The 21,098-nt window shown below is 37.6% G+C and overlaps 3 protein-coding genes across 4 annotated transcripts in view; all 3 read left to right on the top strand.

Moving 5' to 3' along the window:
- ptpra (protein tyrosine phosphatase receptor type A) overlaps window positions 1-10,586 on the top strand; it is a 33,053-nt gene extending 22,467 nt beyond the window's left edge. Inside the window, exons 5-22 of one of the 2 annotated variants that reach the window (XM_086086298.1) lie at window positions 848-947; window positions 1,113-1,186; window positions 1,556-1,692; window positions 2,043-2,133; window positions 2,221-2,297; window positions 2,424-2,451; window positions 2,531-2,628; window positions 2,894-3,013; window positions 3,094-3,260; window positions 3,348-3,483; window positions 3,659-3,808; window positions 3,932-4,025; window positions 4,115-4,191; window positions 4,276-4,410; window positions 4,530-4,655; window positions 5,686-5,837; window positions 6,674-6,809; window positions 7,381-10,586. In XM_086086298.1, the coding sequence (XP_085942424.1) occupies window positions 848-947; window positions 1,113-1,186; window positions 1,556-1,692; window positions 2,043-2,133; window positions 2,221-2,297; window positions 2,424-2,451; window positions 2,531-2,628; window positions 2,894-3,013; window positions 3,094-3,260; window positions 3,348-3,483; window positions 3,659-3,808; window positions 3,932-4,025; window positions 4,115-4,191; window positions 4,276-4,410; window positions 4,530-4,655; window positions 5,686-5,837; window positions 6,674-6,809; window positions 7,381-7,455 (1,973 nt within the window). In that variant the 3' untranslated portion in view covers window positions 7,456-10,586. Of the gene's footprint in view, window positions 1-847; window positions 948-1,112; window positions 1,187-1,555; window positions 1,693-2,042; window positions 2,134-2,220; window positions 2,298-2,414; window positions 2,452-2,530; window positions 2,629-2,893; window positions 3,014-3,093; window positions 3,261-3,347; window positions 3,484-3,658; window positions 3,809-3,931; window positions 4,026-4,114; window positions 4,192-4,275; window positions 4,411-4,529; window positions 4,656-5,685; window positions 5,838-6,673; window positions 6,810-7,380 lie in introns of both variants that reach the window. The other variant, XM_086086297.1, reaches the window with a different exon arrangement.
- Window positions 10,587-11,775: 1,189 nt separating this feature from the next.
- gnrh2 (gonadotropin-releasing hormone 2) lies at window positions 11,776-13,409 on the top strand. The gene is made up of 4 exons (XM_086086299.1): window positions 11,776-11,818; window positions 12,827-12,977; window positions 13,074-13,157; window positions 13,293-13,409. The coding sequence occupies exons 2-4, from the start codon at window positions 12,843-12,845 to the stop codon at window positions 13,329-13,331; spliced, it is 258 nt and encodes an 85-aa protein (XP_085942425.1). The 5' UTR covers window positions 11,776-11,818; window positions 12,827-12,842; the 3' UTR covers window positions 13,332-13,409.
- A 1,201-nt stretch (window positions 13,410-14,610) lies between these two features.
- Window positions 14,611-20,576, top strand: zmat1 (zinc finger matrin-type 1). The gene is made up of 7 exons (XM_086086002.1): window positions 14,611-14,767; window positions 16,918-17,024; window positions 17,107-17,190; window positions 17,444-17,579; window positions 17,707-17,958; window positions 18,101-18,191; window positions 18,873-20,576. Exons 1-7 carry the CDS (start codon window positions 14,629-14,631, stop codon window positions 19,804-19,806), a joined length of 1,743 nt encoding a protein of 580 aa, XP_085942128.1. The 5' UTR covers window positions 14,611-14,628; the 3' UTR covers window positions 19,807-20,576.
- The last annotated feature ends 522 nt before the right edge of the window (window positions 20,577-21,098 follow it).

Genomic DNA, 21,098 nt, shown 5'->3' with positions numbered 1-21,098 from the left:
GACACATAATGATGTAGAGAAAAATGGAACAAAAAATGAGTAAAAGCAATCATTTGTAACTCAAATTGTAAGTTGAATGTACAGAGTATATTTTTAAATGACACAAAAATACTAGAAAAAACGTAATCTCCTATTTCTGTATATTTATTTCAAAGCCAGTCAGCAGTTTGTTGTCTTAACATTGTCCAGTGTTTGGAAATTGTTTTACTTTTGGTGGTGTCAACTCATTTTCACAGAAAGCCACATTCGCATAATGGTGGCCCGATGCAACTGTAAGACAATGTAAATGTACGGTAACAAAAATAAGGTAAAATAAATGAAACTACGGTTCTTCCTTATTCAAAGTACAAATATTCCATATTGCTGATGTCAGTCCAAAACCTCATAAGTCACAATTTGGCAAATTTCATATTTTTTTCAAAAATCTATACTTTTGGTCAGCAATATGCATTTGAATATATGTTTAAAAAAACAGCTTGTTGCTGTTTTTACAACATAATGGTAATGTGATGCTCACCCATTGACCTCTACAAGGTCCTTTGCTGTCACCCGTCAGACTGATTTAATTTTCCTTTAGCTAACTTAGGTTTCACGTTTCTCGATTTAGGTAAATTACATCATGTAATTATTCTTTGCCTTACAAAGAATTTTACCAAGTACAAAACGGCACAGTTTGGAATTCAGTCAAATCTAATTTTGCTCTCATTTAACATTTATCACAGTACAGGATGTATTGTACGACAACGTCTTCTAATTGTTTTAAGCATTAGTTGATACTGTAGTTATATTTTCATACTGTATCATAATGACTGTCTTAAATCCTTTCCTCTTTTTGTCCCTCACTAAGACAACAACCCTTCTGATGACATGCCAATCATAGCAGTGATGGTGGCCCTGTCTTCCTTGTTGGTCATTATCTTTATCATCATCATCCTCTACATGCTCAGGTTGGTGAAATGCAAAACCAATGACTAGTCTGAGGCCTCTTGTGACAGTCTGAAATTCTGCGGTTGCCATGGAAATCTCTATTGGTCAACATACTGTACAACCAAATTGTTGATGTCAATTTGTGAGTGCATCTCCATTTTGTTTTTTGTTTTTGTTGCGGACAGGTTTAAAAAATACAAGCAGGCAGGAAGCCATTCCAACTCCTTCAGATTGACCAATGGAAGATCAGATGATACAGGTAAAGCATGTCCGTCTGCATAATGTTTACGGTGTAGCTATACACACATGCCGAGTATTCTTTTGTTTTGGTGTTATACCAGATAATAAGCATGATCCAGCTTGTTATCCAGCAGTGCTTGTGGTAACATTTAATTGATCTGGCTCCCTGAACTGATCAATTTCATCGACTAACCAGTGTTGAGTCACACCGCCCTCTGGTGGTGGTATTAAGAAGTAGTACAAACTCAAAGTTTGTGTATCTCAGTCTAAAGACAACTCTGTTCTGTTCTCTCCCCGTCTCCCATGTCTCTCTCTGCCAGTGTCATTTGTCCTCTTCCTTTGTGCTCTTCTCACTTCTGTCTCCTTTGCCTCCTACCCACCGGTGCAGAACTCCAGAGTGTGCCACTATTGGCCCGTTCACCCAGCACAAACAGGAAGTACCCACCCCTTCCTGTCGACAAGCTTGAGGAAGAAATGAATCGTCGCATGGCTGATGACAACAAGCTATTCAGGGAGGAGTTTAATGTATGGCAACAATAACATTAAATATCTTGTTTTTGTAGTGCATTCAAATGATTATAGTTTGAAAAGTATTTGCAATTACACAATGCTCCACCTTCAATTGAATTGGGGTTTGTAAATGAGTAAAAGTCTACTCTTAATTAACTGGGTTGTAAAACATTAAGTCATGTCGTCTGTCATAACGAGTACATCCATTTTAAAATAGTCCTGCTATTTAAACAGCAAAATATGTCTGCATTAGACTTAAACAGGAGGATATAATGTAATGTCTCAAAGTGAGTTAAAGACTGAAAACAAATATTAATCTAGGTGATTTTCTGTCATCTTACATGCATACATTTTTCTGTGTTCAGGCTCTGCCAGTCTGCCCCATTCAGGCAACATGTGACGCAGCGTCCAAGGAAGAGAATAAAGAAAAGAACAGATATGTCAACATCCTGCCATGTAAGCAAACCACTGAACTCGGCAACACTGTCCCTTTGACATAACTGGGAAATGTTGTAATAAGTGTTTGAAACCTTTTCTTCTTAGATGATCACTCTAGGGTGCATCTCTCATCTCTGGAAGGAGTACCAGACTCTGACTTCATCAATGCCTCCTTTATAAATGTTTGTACAATAGTATTAATTTCATAATAACAAATAGGGTTTGTTGTGCTTTAACGTTAACGTGATTTAACCTTTTCCCCTCTGTTGTTTCATTCATTCCTGCTTCCTTTTGTGCAGGGTTACCAGGAGAAGAATAAGTTTATTGCTGCTCAAGGTAAACTCGTCACTGAAACAAAGTTTATAGTAGCACATGTGGTAATCTAACTCTTTGCTCATTCCTTCGTTACTCACAGGACCAAAGGAGGAAACCGTAAATGATTATTGGCGGATGATCTGGGAGCAGAACACAGCCACCATTGTGATGGTGACCAATTTGAAGGAGAGGAAAGAGGTAGTAACAGGGCAGTTTAAAGTTTTTCCGCAAGTCACAAGTGTAATAGTTACTTTTGCGTGAAAACAGTGCATGCATGCTGTATACTATGTACAGTCCATTGTTTACAATGTGGCCCACAACTTTTTATTTTCTTTTTTTTGCACTTTTATTTACAAAAAAAGTCTCCACTACCGGTAATTTAGATTATTTCTTTGTTAACGTTCATTTTTGACTCATGTGTAATATCCTGCATTTGCCTTTAAAGTGTATCTCTGTGTTTCAGTGTAAGTGTGCCCAGTACTGGCCGGACCAGGGCTGTTGGACGTACGGGAACATCCGCGTTTCTGTGGAAGACACAATGGTTCTCGTAGATTACACCATCCGCAAGTTTTGCATCCAACAGGTTAGGGTTAGGAATTCTAAAATAAGCATCTGATGTTGGTGGATGTTGCACTGACTGGGTGTGGTTTGAATGTGTCTCAGGTTGGGGATGTATCTGGAAAAAAGCCTCAAAGGCTTGTCACTCAGTTCCACTTCACCAGCTGGCCGGATTTTGGTGTTCCCTTCACCCCCATTGGTATGCTGAAGTTTCTCAAGAAAGTTAAAACATACAACCCTCAATATGCTGGACCCATTGTGGTCCACTGTAGGTAAGTCATTGACTAATAGAGGCATCTTTGTTTGCTGCCACGCTGTGCAACTTACGAGCTAAGAGCTTGTTATGACTTCCATTGTAGTGCTGGAGTTGGAAGAACAGGTACATTCGTTGTGATAGATGCCATGTTGGACATGATGAACACCGAGAGGAAGGTGGATGTCTTCGGCTTTGTCACCAGGATCAGAGCCCAGCGATGTCAGATGGTCCAGACAGATGTAAGTCACACGCAGGACCAACATAATTGAAACAAGCTTTAGAAGTGAAAATCCACATAACTCCTTTATTAGTGTCGTCGCTATGCGCACAGTTGCAGTGTAGGGTTTATGTGCAAATTGACAACTCTGTTGCATTTTTACTCTCTCAACTAAACTGGTCTTTCAACTCTCTCAGATGCAGTACGTGTTCATCTTCCAAGCATTGTTAGAGCATTATTTGTACGGAGACACTGAGCTGGAGGTGACCTCTCTGGAATCCCACCTTGCTAAACTGTACGCTCCTTCACCAGGAGCTGGCTGCAGTGGTTTGGAGGCTGAATTCAAGGTTGGTTTATGTGTTTGTTTTCATCAGAAGACTACAACATCTCTCTTGAGCTAGCAAACTTAACTCAAATAAAATTTGTGTTTTCGAAAGATCTTTAATATCCTAATGTCTTACGACTTTTAGAAACTGACATCCATCAAAATCCAGAACGACAAGATGAGAACAGGCAATCTGCCTGCCAACATGAAGAAGAACAGAGTACTACAGATCATTCCATGTGAGTGAAGCTGTCATAGCTACAGAATTTTTAAAATTTTCAGGACTTACGAGCATTTAACACAAAATTTTGTGTTTCTCTTTTCATAGATGAGTTCAACAGAGTGATTATTCCAGTCAAACGAGGGGAGGAGAACACTGACTATGTCAATGCGTCTTTCATTGATGTGAGTGCAAAAGCTGCTTCATCTTCGCAGCTTTCTTTTTCCATTTTTCTTCCGTTAAACTGCTCCCTTCATCGCTCTTGGCAGGGTTATCGTCAGAAAGACTCGTACATGGCGAGCCAAGGCCCCCTGCAGCACACCATTGAGGACTTCTGGAGGATGATCTGGGAATGGAGAAGCTGCTCAATAGTCATGCTCACTGAGCTGGAGGAGAGAGGGCAGGTGTGTGGAATCGATTCATGATTGCTGGTCTATCTATCAGATGTAATGATAATAAAATAAAATAAACGCCAGAAGGAGATTTTGATGGCATAAATGGTTTTGCTGTTTTACTCCTGTAGGAAAAGTGTGCTCAGTATTGGCCCAGTGATGGAGTTGTGGCCTATGGGGACATCTCCATTGAACTTAAAAGGGAGGAAGAGAGTGAGAGCTATACAGTGCGTGACCTCCTGGTCACCAACAACAGGGTAAATAAAAATGACTTGGTGAACTAACAGATGTTTCCCACATTTACTGTACACCTGTGTTTCCTAACCTTCATTAAGACAAGGCACACATTTTACATCACAGAAACCCACCAAACAATAATCTCACAAAATGTCTATAGAGTATACTGAAATAATGATTAATTTGTGTTAATGTAATCACAATTGTACTTAGGGTGAAATCTGATCTTGTTTAGTTGAATACAAAGCGATTATTTTGTTGCATAAAAGGCAACAGGGAAGTACACAGGTTAATTGTACCTTATGCCATCTAGTGGTAGACCATTTAACTTGTTCTGCCTGTCACTCCGTCACTGGCACAGATAGATGAACATGGATTTTTTTTTTTTCTTATTTCGAACATGTATAAAATAATAACATAATGTTGTTAATATAAGTACACTTGTGAAGGCAAACCAAACATACTAACAGAAACATTATTTGTCATAAATACTAATATTATATATATTTGATGGTCTCTCAAGGCACACTTAGTTCAAGCTATTCACAAAAAGTTAGGGATATTCAAATTTTGGGTGGAATTTCGGGATAAACCTAAAATGTAATACGACCTTTACAGTTTAATGTTGAATGCACATGTCCACCTCTTCAGTGTCTCTGAACTTTTTTTGCACAACTTATTCTCAACAAGAAGCTAAAGGGAAAAGTGTTTGATCAATGAATCAACCAGTACATTTCCTCGTTCAATAAGAATTGCTGATTAAACAGTCCTCTTCAGTTGATCAACAGTACCTCATTGCGGGGTTTAAAACAGGATATTTTCAGAGGGAAGTGGCCACTGATCAAGTTTGTGCAAAAAGTGCTATAGCATTGAGTAGTTGGTCACATGCATTCAAGACTTTGGTGAAAAGTTAAAGCTTTAACTGCACTTTAGTTCATCATGAAATTTCACCCAAAACCCAAATATCCCTGATGTTAGCTGTAGCAATAACACTCCATTATATAGCCTACTATAAATTTCCTCTATCTCGCTTTCCCTTCATCTGTCCAGGAGAGCAAAGCTCGAGCAGTGCGTCAGTTTCATTTCCATGGATGGCCAGAAGTGGGAATCCCCACTGACGGTAAAGGCATGATCAATATAATCGCTGCAGTGCAGAAACAGCAACAGCAGTCCGGCAACCATCCTATCACAGTACACTGCAGGTAAGATACACTGAACGCTATTGTGCACAAATGAATGGTAATTCATTTCAGACATTCGTTCAAGTGGTTGTGGCAAATAAAAAATTTAATCATTCAGCTCAATTGGTGTGACATGATCAGAAAGAACCATCTTTTTGTTTATATGTTAACTGTTTAGCGCAAGTGCACTTTTGACAGTTACAGACATGAGGGAAAGTCAGTTGTCGCATGTTAAAATATTACATGTATGGAACCCATACATATGAAATAATTACTGATCTTCTGTTCTTTTGACAAGGCTCTGAATATTTTAATGGCACCCCCTGCAAATCTTCTCTGGTGTTGGTCATGGGCTTTTTGCTTCCCAGTTGTTAGTTCAAAGACCAACAGCACAACAAGTTGTCCAGCTGTGAAAGCCATTTTGAAATATGCTACGTGTTGGTTTAGACAAAGGAATATACAGTAGATCCTTCACTCATGAGTGGCTGCCATTTTGAACACGGAGTCCCGTCATGGTCTCTATATATTTTTGTTTTTGTGGCAAAATGATGTGTGCATGATATTTGTTTCCCGCTCTGGCTGAAGGGTCCAGACAGTCATGGTGCCAGAAATCCCTCCCATTTTACAACGAAAGTCCACTGTGACTTTGGAGTGGTCTCTTCTGATACTACAAAAACAAAACAAAACAAAAAACTGTCAAAAGTCAATATATTGTGAGAAACCCTGAGAGACACTCGCACTGTAGTGTACGGTACTCGCTTCCACCGGGAAATACGTTGCATTGAAATGGCCTTCTTGCATGCTTTCATTGTATGTGTTATTTATGAACATGCTTCCTTTTCCCCTTATGTGTGCAGTGCTGGTGCAGGCCGGACAGGGACATTCTGTGCATTGAGTACAGTCCTGGAGAGGGTGAAGGCAGAAGGTATTCTGGATGTTTTCCAAACAGTCAAGAGCCTCAGATTGCAGAGACCCCACATGGTGCAGACACTGGTGAGCAGGATTCATATTGCTTTATTATTATTATTATTATTATTATTATTTTAACCAAACACCATTTTTTTTAAGTATGTTTATTTATTTGTTTTTAGCTAAACAAAAAAAATACAGATTACAGCACTATATCTGCATTACTTCTCCACCTTTGTGTCATCTTTTCACAGTGCTTTTATTGTACTCATTATTTTAATCAAATAATAGTACATCTGTATGCATTTAGATATCATGTATCTTTGCATATATTTAACTTACTATTATGGTGATGATGAGTCAGGAAAAAAAAAACTTCTAGTGACAAGTGAATAAATAAGTTCACATTCTTCAAGCCAAAGCAATAAACATTGCTTTGCTGCCATCTTATGACATCTTGGTGTCATTGAGGAACTATGTTGAAGTGAGGAGTTACATTTAGACAAAAGTTAATGCTTTGTGCCCATTTTGTGGCATTGATTGTGTCAATTACTGATTGATGATAATTGACTGATTATTTATTTAAAACTGAAACAGAGTTACCTAACATCTTTGAATGTGATACTGATGCGATGTTTTCCACTCCATTTTCCAGGAGCAGTACGAGTTCTGCTACAAAGTTGTCCAGGAGTATATTGATGCCTTTTCTGACTATGCCAATTTCAAATAGAGACCCACCATGTATGGATGGCTACACATCCTACTAACACCACGTGCATGCACCAGAACACACACCAACATTACCGTGCAGACTGCAGGATTGTTTTCACATATGGATCCGTGGATGAGACAAACTGCCTGCAGGAAAAGGGAACTGAGATTTCAGTCTGGATGAGAGAGCAGTGCAGGTGGACAGAGAGAAAGGAGTTGCCTTCTTGAGTATTTTGTAACATTGCTCTTGTTGATAACAGCCCCTGATTTGCTCACATACACATATTTACTGTGTTGCATCGTTTAAGTTTTACTTTTGGACACAGTTTTGAGTTTGGCTGCATTTTTGGGTGGCACCTGTAAAGTATTTTATTGCTATATATTTTATTTATATATATATATATATATATATATATATATATATATATATATATATATATATATATATATATATATATGAATATAAAACTAATACTAATGCTTTGGAGGTTTATGTAAGATATATTTTTTAACTTGTTAAGGACTGAAAGAATTTAACCGCTTATGGCTTTACCAGAGCCACACTGTAGTACTTTGATAAATGACACAGGCAGATCAATTTGTTCTTATAGAATTAACTTGTTAATATCAATTTCACGCCACTTTGCGGTTCGGAACTACCTATCGTCAAATACACATCGCAGCAGCCTGACCTCCTGCAGTTTTTGGGGTATTTTGTTTGTGTTCAAAATGCATTCTGGTGGAGAGGTCACAGAGTTTTTGTTTTTTTTATATGTGTAGACAGCCAAAGGTTATCACTTGGTTCTGCAGATAAGGGTCCAATCATATTAAGGCACTTAGAAATATAATCCATAAGAATCTGTGCTGAACTGGACGATAGCAATTTAAATCTATGAGTATAATTTGCTTTTGTTTAGTTTTTCTGACCCATATGAACAAACGTATTCATTGGTACTACTCCACCAACTTTTGTGGGAACATGTTTGGAGGACTTGCACAGAACCCGGATCTAAACAACACATTTAGAGAATAAATAGTACTAGCATTGTGAGCCTGCCCTTTGAAAATCATTGACCTCTGACGTCAAACAAATTCTTCGATCCACCTCAAAGTTTCCAGAAGAGTGTAAACTGTGTTTGCCTTTAAAAGGGAGCCCAACTAATTTTTCAACATCTGTAGGTGTTATGCTCAGCTGTCCTAATACTTTTGTCCATATAAATAGTGTCAGGTAAAAACAGTGCACCCAGCGGTATTTCATCAAATATTGTGTTGAGCCTTTCTTGCTTTTCCTTTGAGTCGTTTTTAATATCAGCCAGAAATCACACCGCATGTCGCTATTTGAAAGAATGTCCATTCATTCCTACCTTGAAAACTGATGTTGAAGAATGTCGCTTTTTATTCAAATGCTGTTTTTAACAAAAATGGGTGTTTCCTTCTATTTTTTTTTACTGGGTGCCATGCTGTTTTCACATTTCTTTTTGTTTGAATTGCTGTTCTGTGAGAAACACTCAAACTTGAACTCCCACTACCATCACAGTTGAGGCCATCCCCTCTCGATGATTGTAATGAAAAATTAATGATGTCAATTAAGCAGGGGTGCTTCAAGTCAAGCATGATCTTTGCTGGAGCAAACCCAGGAAATGAAGCTCATCCTCACACACTGGAAAACAAAACAAAAAGAGAGAGAATCTCCACACCTTTCCTTGCAAGCCAGTTTGGATCAGCACCTTCCACATTATAATGGATACATTTTTCACTAAGCGATTGCAGAAAATATAGAGAGAAAAAATCCTGATGCATTAAAAACGCAACCTCCTATGACCTGGGTAAAATATTCCTCAGAGCTTATCGAGCTATCAAAATGTTTTAATGATAACCTATCTAAAAACAAATCCACACCTAAACATGATTTTCATGATGTGACACTTGTACAATGCAGCATTTTTCGTGGTGTGCCAGTTGTAGATGTTGATTGTCTCATGCACTATTTGCACCAGAAGGGGGGGGGGGGGGGGGCTAAATAAAGACCCACATAATGATTAAAATGTGGGAATTCAAATTCCTGTTGAAGACTGTAAGCCTTCTATTCATCTTCTGTAGGGATTTGAAGTAGCAAATGTATGACCAGCCACTGAAATTAATGTTTGTGCATTGTAACATTCCCACCCCCACCCCCAAAGCATCAAAAGTGCCCACTCAACCTGAATTGGACAAGTATCTGTTTGCTTATTGCCTGTTAGTTTATGCTTCAATGTCACTGTTTGAATCATGACACTGTGCTAACTCATGAAAAACACAATTTTGCTTTAAAACAAAAACAAAAAGTGCCTCATATTAATTTTAAAAATGTTCCCAATGATATGTGGTGAGATCTAAAATTTTGTTTTTTTCTATTAACGTAAGCAAAATTGGGAGGATTCTCTGAGAATGATGGAACCAAAACAGAATAATCTTTTCTTTGAATGCGCCATCAGTTTTCATAGTAGAGAAAATATCACTTGCTTGTGAGAGGTTAACCGTTTTAGGTGGAAATGTGCTTGCCGTATGTCGGGAAATTACCCAACATTTGCAAATTATGTAATTCATCTGCCCATGCACAGTGGCTGCAACAGCACCAAGGGAAACCATCTTATGGGTACAAAGATGTAGTTTAATACCTTCCTCTTCTCTCCACTGAAATGTTGTCTTTATGTTTCCAACTGCACTCACTCATCCCTTTTCCTCGCTCACATTTACGTTGGACCATCTTCCTGGTCGTCCAGGTTGAATTATTGCCCTACTTTGTACATAATGTAAGGTTATTTATATTTCATTCCTGTCTACTGCCTTGCTTATTTTATTTCCCTTCTCCCACCTCCCCACTTGCTTTTTTAAGAAAAGGAAAAAAAAGCTGTATATTAAATTGTAATGGGACCATTTTGAGATTTATTGGCTGGTTTGTTTGCAATTTTTAATTGGTATAATTGTCTTAAAATAATCCAACTTTTTATTTGCCTATGTTGGTTTCTAGTGTTTTGTTATTCAACATTTGAATATATGTGTATATAATTATATATATGATCAAATTATATATAATTATATAATGCCAGATGGCCTTTCTAAGCAAGATACTGTTCCAAACTAATAAAGTGCTTGAGATTTTTCTTCTCAGTCTGTCTGATGCTTATTTGAAGTCAAGACAACTGATGCTCATTAAAAAGCTCACAATGCAGTGAAGACTGATGGTATGGATGTACGTAATTGCCAATCAAGTGTCTCCTTAGATCAGACTGCCAGTCCTCTTGTGTAGCCCTTGAACATTCTTCAATCAATAATCCTTTAAGATCCTCTCAAATTTGGGTGCTTCAATTAGTTTACTTTTTATTTTCCTAAAAAGGCCCAGCAAAAATAATTGTATCTTTGTCAATTGAGGTCTAAATTGTCAATGCAGAACAACAAGTAAAATGTTGGATTAAAAAAATTTTTTATCATAATATTGTTGCCTTTTTTTTTTTTACTTCCTTAAAGTCTTTTGACACGTGTGTCAGTTCCTGCCCAAAAAAAGTAACCAAATACAAATGTACTTTATTTAGCCCAATTATGAATAATTGTAGACTAACTTTTATGTTAAAGGGTGTTTGTGAAAATATATGTCACAACGGAGGCTGTCAAAATATGCCTTATGCTATATGCATTTTATTCTAGTTAGTAGCACAACTCCTTCCAAGAAAAGCATATTATGATAAGACCTTATTCAATTTCATATTAAGCTACAGTACGACAAGTATCACCAGTGGTGTGGGTGACCTTTGACCACTTGGCACCATCTTCACATTTACAAATTTGTACAGGAAATACAATTGAAAAGGGAAATTGTCCGTGGGTTTGGCTTGGGTTCTACAATGGTTGTTCCGCTGCAATCAGCCTCCTTGTATTGACTTGCTGAAGTGAGGTTCCAGGATGAGTCATCAAAATCAATTCCAAAAAAGAGGGATTTCTTATGAATATGCCCTAAAATCTTTAATCGTTGCGTATTAAACAAACATATCTGTTTGGAATGATGGTGATTTAGACAGAATAAAGGCTATTCAAAATATAAAATGAAGGGGTGATGCATTGTAGACATGTCCGCCCCGTGGATGTCACTGCTGTTTGCAGATGATAATTGGAATTATCCAGGTCCTCTACACCTTGTGCCCCCAAAAATGTTAATTTCTCCACTTGGGAGGGAAGGAGCAATGTGATCAGATTAGGGCGGGACAAACGCCGAACACTAATGTAGAGCTGAACTTGGGTGGGGGTATATAGGCTACATATATAGCACTGAATAGCATCTGTTTAGAAAACTCTGTAAAATAATTGGAGGGGGAACCTTACAACAAGATCAAGTCGTTTAGACTAAGGTAAGGCTTTATTCCCACACTATTTTTCATTTACCTATTTTATATTGAGAATTAAATGTAACGTGCATAGAAGCAAGCAAATTGGTAGCCTAAGTAATACTATAATTAACTATGTCATTTTCAAACGTTTTCAGAAAAGCAAAAAATGTAACAAACAAAATTAGTCCAATTGCCTCAATTTCAGTCTTTGTGGATTACTCTGATGTAGATGACCGAGGATCTGCACAAAGAAAACAGTTTTTAGGATTACTTAGGTTTTCTTTTCTCTTTTTTTTGTGACTAAATTGAAAAGGACTTGGGCAATTATGTTATTAGGTATAAGGAAATAATAATTACAACAACAAAAAAACATTGAGCAGGAAATCATTTGAAACAAGAACTCCATAATGCTGAGAATTTTTTTTGTTTAAGTTGAAATAAAAAAATAAAGAATTTAATTAAGGGCTACACTTTTTGTAAATGTACGGTATTACAATAGAAAAACATGTAAGCAGCATTGCGGACATCAGATCAACCTTAATAGGTTTATGCAATTCATGATTCATATTTCTGCCACTGATCTCAGATTTGGCCTTCTAGAAGTGAAAATTCAAAATAATCAGAGAAATGATTGGCAGAGAAAATAGTTGCCCAATAAAGTTTCAAATTTTGTTTTACGACGAGTAAGAGGGTCCAGATCACACATGGCCCTGACAAGCGCTATAAAAAAAAACGGATAGATAATATAATATAATTTTCTTTCAATATAGTTTATCATACATGTTCCCATTATTATCATTCCCTTTTTTCATTTTAACTTGGATTTTACTGTCTTATAATGAGGTGTGTAACAGTCAATTGGACTTATGGTCAAATTCCCAAATAATGTTCCCTGCCGTCCAAAGGGCTCCTTTGCATCAAATATGAAACAATTATTGACAGTCTCAACAACATTGCTGAAGCTAATCTAGAATGAATTAACACCAAATATGAATGGCGGACATGACTAATATCAATCTCTGCTTGTAGGTAAATAAGAACTATCATGAGTTTATCTCGGCTGGCTTTACTGCTTGGACTGCTTCTATTTATTGAAGCTCAGCTGTCCAGCGGCCAGCACTGGTCGCATGGTTGGTATCCTGGAGGCAAGAGAGACCTGGACTCTTTGGGCACATCAGAGGTCAGGTGCCGTGCTTGTGTGTACCCACTTTATTTTGGTGTGTGTGATTTATGATTGACCTATTCTGTATTTATTACCCTAACATCTACTTTACAGATTTCAGAGGAGATCAAACTATGTGAGGGAGGGGAATGCAGTTACCTGAGACCACAGAGGAGGAGCATTCTAAAGGCTATTCTTGTAAGTAGAAACAGCCACTTCCCTGGATGACATGCAAAATATTTCATTTGAAGAAATGGAAAAATGCACCAGAGCATCTGTGCTTTTAATTATTAGTGTAGTGTGCTGTAACTCCCCAAATGGCTCTCTTTACAGTTGGATGTCTTAACCAGAGAGCTCCAGAAGAAAAAGTAACAGCATATAATGATCCAACTCTCCTCTTCATTATATTCATTTTGACTTAATTTGATGCAATGTGGGCTTCAACAGAAAGATTTGTGCCATTCAGTGGTCAGTTGATGTGTGTTCAAAAGATGCCTTGAAAGAAAGAGTTTATTTTGACATTATTTTTTCGCTTCAAATTTGTGTCTGCTACGTCACAGAAGGTGATCGGTTCATTTCCCCTTTAATTCCTGTACTGTTGCAAACAACAACAACTTTGTGTACCCTTTGGAATGGAGTTACCTGGCTAGATTTCTGCATTAATTGGACATACAATGTGATCTAATGTGAACTAATCCTCATTTAAGTCACAACAATAAACAAACAGTCTTCTTAAACTATTACCACACAAACAATTAAAAAAAAATTATTGAACATAACATTCCCAATTTAAGGTTAAAAAAAAGTATGTCGACTTTGGGATTTAATAACTGGTTAAGCCTTTGGCAGCAATAACCTCAACCTGTCATGATCTCTGTTTTCTTTATCTTAGTTTGACATCAGTACAAATCATTTTAGTTTCTTATGTTGTGATTTAGTTTTGGTGTCTCCTGTTTGTGCCTTCCTTGTCACGTCATTATGCCTGTCTCTATCTGCCCCCTTGTAGGAAGTTGGAACCAGTCAGCTCTTACATGTTTGTATGTTGTAACTGTTTTTTATTCATTCTCTGTTCATTGGCTGTATGTCATCTGTTTATTTGCCCGTTTGTTTGTAATAAACATTTTTGAGATTCCCTTGATTCACTTGGTTCCATCTTTTGTCTGAACACAAAAATATCCCAAATCAAATGTAATAGATGAACCCAGCAAACAAAGACGTCATCCAGCGGGACACACAAGGCATCGGCCCGCATGTTGCTCTACTCATCAACCTGCCAATTAAAAATTACGATTTGCCAAAAGCTGCTAAGAGCCTGAGCTATATGGTAGCCTATGAGTGATAGGGTGGAGGCCAGAGCAACAACATGACAAAAAAAATAAAAATAAAAATCGGGGCCGCACTAACAATTAAACTTTGACGGGGCCACAAACTATCAACCTGCAAATGACTTGAGACTCCTGCTCTATATGAAAGCTGGTTTAACAGTTTATTATTATTATTATTATTATTATTATTATTTGTGGTGGCGGTAGCGGTGGTAGTAGTAGTAGTAGTATAGTTTTGTTCATTTTTACTATGACGAGTACGAATGATTGGCATCTATGCGTGCATGCTACTTTCAGCTCTTTCAACTCAGTACGCCTGCGCGACGTGCCAGTCGGGGTTAAAAATGGATCCACTGAGCGTCAGTGCTCCGCAGTCTGTGGAGTCTGACGCTCAAAATAACATTGATAGTGCCCCTTTAGCGACTTCTACCACAGAACCTGACAAAGTAATAAACATTAAAACTGATAGTACCCAGATTGGAGGTGAGTCTTGCCTAAAACGGGGCAATTCAGTCGTGTGTCATGACCGGACGAACGACGTTAGCTTTCTTGCTAACTGGCTAGCAGCTTCGCATTCAGTTTGATAGCTCCTTAGCTACAAGTACTAACGTCATTGTTTTGAACTAGCCGAAGCAATGACAGCTTAAATCACCCCGTCAGAACAACTATGTTAGTCCCATGCCGAGAATGGCATTAACAAATAAACAATGTCGTCTTCACGGTTTGCTCGTGGTGTTAAAATATTTGCTAACTGTTTATGACAGATAGCAGGCCCATTACACATCTGTTGGACCAGTTAGCAATTCCACAGGCCGGGGTTACGAAATAAATACCAAATTTGTAGGCTGTAGGATTGGACATTCTCCTAAAGTGTTGTTAGAGATACAATTAAATCATTGCTCTATATAAGGACAGACATTAGTTTGTGTGTCTGTCTCAGGCACTTTAGAATAGTTATCTAACTTTAACTTATCTTTCAACTTAACTGCGACAGTTCGTGGTAAGTACCCCATCAGGCATCACTCGGCAAACATCCTAATGCAACATTTAATTCAGAACTTTATTTTACTTGGCACTTTTTAATGATGCATAATCATGGAATAAAAAACAACAACCCTGACAAGCAAGACAGTGTTCATGGAAGCCACAAAAATTATTTAACTAAAACAATACTTTAGTCATAAAATAAAACATGATTTTCAAAGCATCAGCAAATCTGCAAGAAACAGGTTGACGTTGAATTTACATCCTACAACAATATACAATGTTTCATTATGATTTTGTGTGTTTGTGTTTTATGTGCTGTTTTGTGCTCATTACATTGTGCAGTTTGTTGCGAGTTTTTATTTGTATTTGCTTTTATTGTACCCCCATTCTTTTACTCTGTGGCCACATCAGCATTACAAAAGACAAACTTTGTTCAGTTTAATAAATAAAATATAATAGTTTATTAAGAAGTCAGCTGCCTGCTTTCATGCATTTCAGGCAGCAAAAAAAATATTGAGTTATTGTGATTAGTTTTTATGTTAAAGTATGTAAATGATCTAATTCTGACGTGCTGTACTCCATGTCTGTGGAAGTGCATGGGAATTATTAACCAGAGGTTGTTGTGGAAAATCATACGTTTTATAAACCAGTGGAACTGAAGTTAACACCCAATTGTTGCACCTGTCATCAATAGAGGATAGTATTGCTCTGAAAGCAATTTTCAGTTTTCCATCCATTATGTGTCTGTTAGTTAGGTGTCTTCAAAGAGTGTGTGGTTTTACGTATAGTTTTATCATATAGTGGTCAACCTCTTTATATTTGCCACTTCAATGAGTGTGTTAGACTAGAGTAGTGGTTCTTAAAATCTTACACTAAGTACCACCTAAAAAAATATTCATCCATCCAATTTCGTAACCGCTAATTCACAATCCTAAAACAAATAAGGGAACACTTTGTTCCTTTATTTAATTTTTTGGAGCAGTGTATAAATTAAACAGTCCAAGTTCACCATCATGACCAACATTAGCATACAGTAGTGCTGTAGGCTTCAGTGTTCATTTGAATCAAGGTAAAGCTTAACTCCTAAAAAAATTATGTAATATGACGCTGCACTATCCCACTCTAAATTGTAACATTATGCATTATTTGAACTACTGAAATATATTAAGAAAACATAGTACCTATTAGATTAAAAATTTAACCAAATTAAATATTTGAATAAAATTGATTTGAAGCTAATTAAATATTTGGAAACAACCAGCTCTAAATATGCAAATGCGTATTGTTCTAAAAGGTTATATTCAAATAAACTGAATTTAACAAACATACCATATGGTTAAAAGCATGTTCAAGTCACTTTAACATGAAGCACAGTTTGAACATTTAATTCAGTGATTCTTTCATGTACCACCAGAGGGAGCCCACATACCACTGATACACATGTTGAGAAGATTAGAGGAACTTTTGTAGTTTGTGGTTGATTTTTACTATTGGAAGCAAATGGAGCACTACAATATGTCACTGTCATTTGTTTTAGTGAATCTAGTGTAATGGAGTCACTATGTCTTGTATGCATGAGTAACTGACACTGTACGATGACTTGACTTGTCCTTGAAGTATTTTTTATTTATTTTTTGCCATTTCAGGAAATGTGAGTGACGAAAAACTCCTGAAAGGCCTCCTCACTAATCAACGCTGCCATGTTTGTGATGCTGTGCTGTTGTTTGAGGCTCAGCGGCTGTCGCATTATGAGGTTTGGGATATTTAAAATGAAGCACACATTAAATCGCAGCGTCTGATACCACATTATATCAACTCTTACCTCTCATTTATAGGGAAAAAAACATGCTCAGAAATTGAGACTGTACCTGCATAACAAGAGGGAAGAAATGAGGCATAAAGAGTCTGCTGGACTGCTGGTTAGCACTTGTTTTACTTTTCAAAGGGGTGATGTCCTTCATCTTGGGGAACTGCTTGAAAATGATTGCCCATTTTATTTTATTTGCATTCCAACAATATCATGACAGAAAGAAAGGACTTACATACATGTGATGACAATATAGTTGTACAGGTACAAAAGACAACAGAAGAAGTCATGTAGTCATAATTCAAAGGATTGATTGGAGCTGATGTTCTCTAATTTTGCAAATTGTCCTGTCCCTCATTTTGCAGCACCGCATGCCGACGGACAAGGATCGTTTCTGCGAGCTGTGTAGCATGGTGTTTACTTCTCCTGTGGTAGCAAAGTCACATTATGAAGGCAAAGTCCACATGAAGAATCTCAGAAAACAAAGTCTTCAAAAGCCAGGTAAGTGTACAATAAGAGGAAATGCATTACTGAATCTTGTACAATAATGCAGTACCAATAACACACTGTTTTATTTGAAAAGGTCAAATGCCATTTAAGTTGAATTGATTTCTCTTGCACTTAACAGCGGATAACACAGAGGTCAGTACTTTACCCAGCCCTGCGGTGGACCATGCTATTGAGGACAACATATCAGGGGACAGTACAGACCCGACACATGATCCAAATGCAGCCAGTTCAGACTCGAGCAAGTACTGCGTCTTGTGTGCGGCCTCTTTCAATAATCCCCAAATGGCGCTACAACACTATAATGGCCGCAAGCACCAAAGGAAGAAGGCCAGACAAGAAATGATGAAAGAGCTTGAAGATGTTCAAGAAGGTAACACGGGGTCTGGCTTTCCGCAAAGCAACATAAACATGCACACTGCAGAAATCTAAAAGTACCTCTGAATATATTTTGTAATGTTCTCAGAATTAGCAAAGAAGTTGTAAGAAATTTCCACCTCTTTTGTTTTCTGCAGAAAACCCTCTGACGTGCGCCATTTGTAATTTGCGATTGAACTCTGTTGAGATGTACCAAGCCCATATGCAGGGGAACAAGCACTCTGCTAGGTAAGCTTGCTAAACAATTCATCATACATACCACGTGAGGTATTGCTTTGTTTATTTCTCAATGTGTACCTTTGTAAATTTAATAACAATAAATAAACACAATCACTGGACACTTCATTGGGCACACCAGCACTGTTTACCGCAGCAGTCTCTAACCATCATACCTTTGATCGTTTAATAGTGAGGGGTACTTAAGAGTTGTTCAGAAAAAATACAAGCATGTTTCTAAAAGGAAGCGAAAAATCGCTTTCTGTACTATTTGATCAGTGATTCACAGTAAATGAAAATATTGAAAGCGTTTTTTTTCCAGTCCATTATTCCTTTTCCTTCATGTTCTGAATTTGCTTTTTTTTTTAAATTTTATTAATTGAATATAATGTGATTTTTTTTTTACCAATGCACATCAATGTAAGGATTTTGAGCCTGACTCACTCTTTTTTTTTAAGCACACTGTCATTCTAAAGACAACTATAGCGAAATGGGGAAACCAAACTGTTAGTATGACACGATGTTGTGGCAGATTTATTTATTTATTCATTATATAAATAAAAATATTTATTACATTGCATGTGTAACAAATGGCATGTACTGCATGTGTATAAAATAAGTATAACTCATTACATTTCCACATTCATCGTATAATTTATGAAAAAGAAAAATCTTTTTTTTTTTGTTTACCAGGGAAAGGAAAGTCTTCAAACTGTACAAATCCCGACAGAAATCCTATAACACGTTTGCAGATGAACTTGCACATTACGTCGAAGTCCAGAAAGCTCGTGGCCTCGCACCCAAGATTGGCACGATTCTGTCGAAGGATGAAGTACAGAAGGAAGACGATAAAGTAGAAGCAGCGGCGGATTTCGAAAAGGGACACATGACACTACAAAATCAGACCATGGCCAACTTTTCTCCCACATATGGTCCTCACCCACACCATCGTGGCCCTAACTTCAGTGTTGAAGGTTTCCAACCTCCGTATATGGGCGCTCCCAGGCCATCCAGGAGTTGGGACTGCAATGGTCCTCCATCTTTCACACGCTTAAGGCCTTCATTGGAATCAATTGCTCGGCCTCTGAAGAGACGTAGAAAGTGCTCAAGCTCCTCCTCATATTCTACTTCATCATCTTCTTCCTCCTCGTATTCCTCTTTCACTAGCAGTGGAGCAAGTGACAGTGATGAGGATGAACGCAAGCAAAGAGAGAGGAGGAGGACCAAAAGGTCCAGGAGGGAAAGAGGCAGACGAGCAAAAGCTGCAAGCACAGACAAGGCAAGGCGCAGGCAACAAAAGAGAGCAAGAGATGATTACTCAGAAGAAAAGAGAAGAGATGATGATGATGGAGAATCAGCAGAAGAGAAAAGAAAAAAACGCAAATACCACAGCAAGCAGAGACGGCAAGAAAATAACCAAGTGGAGGAAGAAGACAAGGTGAAAGACCGCATACCGTCAACAGACATGAAGGAAATTAGAGAAGAGACAAAAGCAAATGTACAGCAGAGTGACAGACAGGAAGACCACAATATGAAATCTAGAAAAGAGAAGAAGAGAACAAAAGAAATGACGGACAATAGGACGGAGGAGGAGAAGTTGTGGGATGATTCCATTCTTGGCTGTTAAACCAGGAACTGCATTTAAAATATATAATTAACATCTTAACTTAAATTTAAGAGCAACACTACTTATATATACATTTAAAACGGCAAAGGTTGTGTTAATTAAAATAATAATAATAATCAGCCTGAAACTTAATTTCCTGTTAATACCGTATGCTAGCTGGCTAGCCGGCTAGCCATTGTTGGGCTTCAATTAACTTATTCCAAGATGTTTGATGGTGTCTGTCACACCCACTTCTTTACAAGCTACATTTTTCACACTTAGACTAAATTACATTTAATTAACTTTCACTTTCATTCGTTAGTGGTGTGAATATTCCTCCCTAGTAATTTTCAAGACAATTGAAAAGAGAATCATATAAACCCAAATTGCGTGCGAGGGCTTGTAGTTCCTCAAGCAGCCTGTAGTGAGCGCTTTTGGGTAAGTTTGGCCACATGTTGAAAGTCGAGTCATTTCATCTCTCACGAAGAGCAAACCTGCACCTGGAGAAACAATGTAAGAAGTTCAAATGTGTCTCACGAAAGAAGAGCTACATTTAAAATGCATATAACTTCACTTAAAATGGCAGCAAGTTGTTGGAGAGATGCCAGTCTGCTGAGTACTGCCAAGGTGTCCTTGAGCAAGCTATCAACTTTCTCCTTGCATGCCTGCATTTGTGTACAGTGTGATGTGGTGCTATGTGTGGCGTGTAATACAACACATACATCGGAGTGTGGGTTGGATTTCCCCTTGAAGGACTATATAGAGGAAAATAAAACCTTTTTTTAATTTTGCTTCTATAGTACACTATTGTTTCTTTTTGACAAAAGCTAAAACAGAAAAGCTACATGCATGTACAAATTAAAGAGGAAACATCTAAAGCAGGCACTTATACAGTAGAGAACTATCAATGATAAATATGCAGTTCAAGTGTTAAAACCGCCCCAGTAAAAATAATAAAATGTAGGGTTTAAAAAAAAAAAGAAGAGAAGAAGTTAACTTTGAGGTTGTCTCTGTATTCCACTTAGCTGTGAGCAGCACGATTGTTTAATTGAACTGATCTAAATACAATTAGATGAAAGCAGCGTCTCGGCAGATGTTGACTTAACACCCAATTTCGTTTTACACTGCAATGACAAAAGATTCTACTTCTAACAAGGACTTAACGATGTGATGCATAACCAACCAACTCTGAAGCTCATCAAGATCTCCTGTTTTCATAGAATCCTGTGGTCCCTCTCTCACTTGAGTCGTCGACCCACTCAGTACTTCGGGGGGGGCACATCCTCTCACTCAGAGACCACCAAAAATGCACA

Source organism: Leptonotus elevatus, chromosome 10, assembly GCF_054856555.1.
Source record: "Leptonotus elevatus isolate MCC_2025b chromosome 10, RoL_Lele_1.0, whole genome shotgun sequence".
Taxonomy (NCBI): domain Eukaryota; kingdom Metazoa; phylum Chordata; class Actinopteri; order Syngnathiformes; family Syngnathidae; genus Leptonotus; species Leptonotus elevatus.
This window is presented reverse-complemented; position numbering and strand designations above follow the sequence as displayed.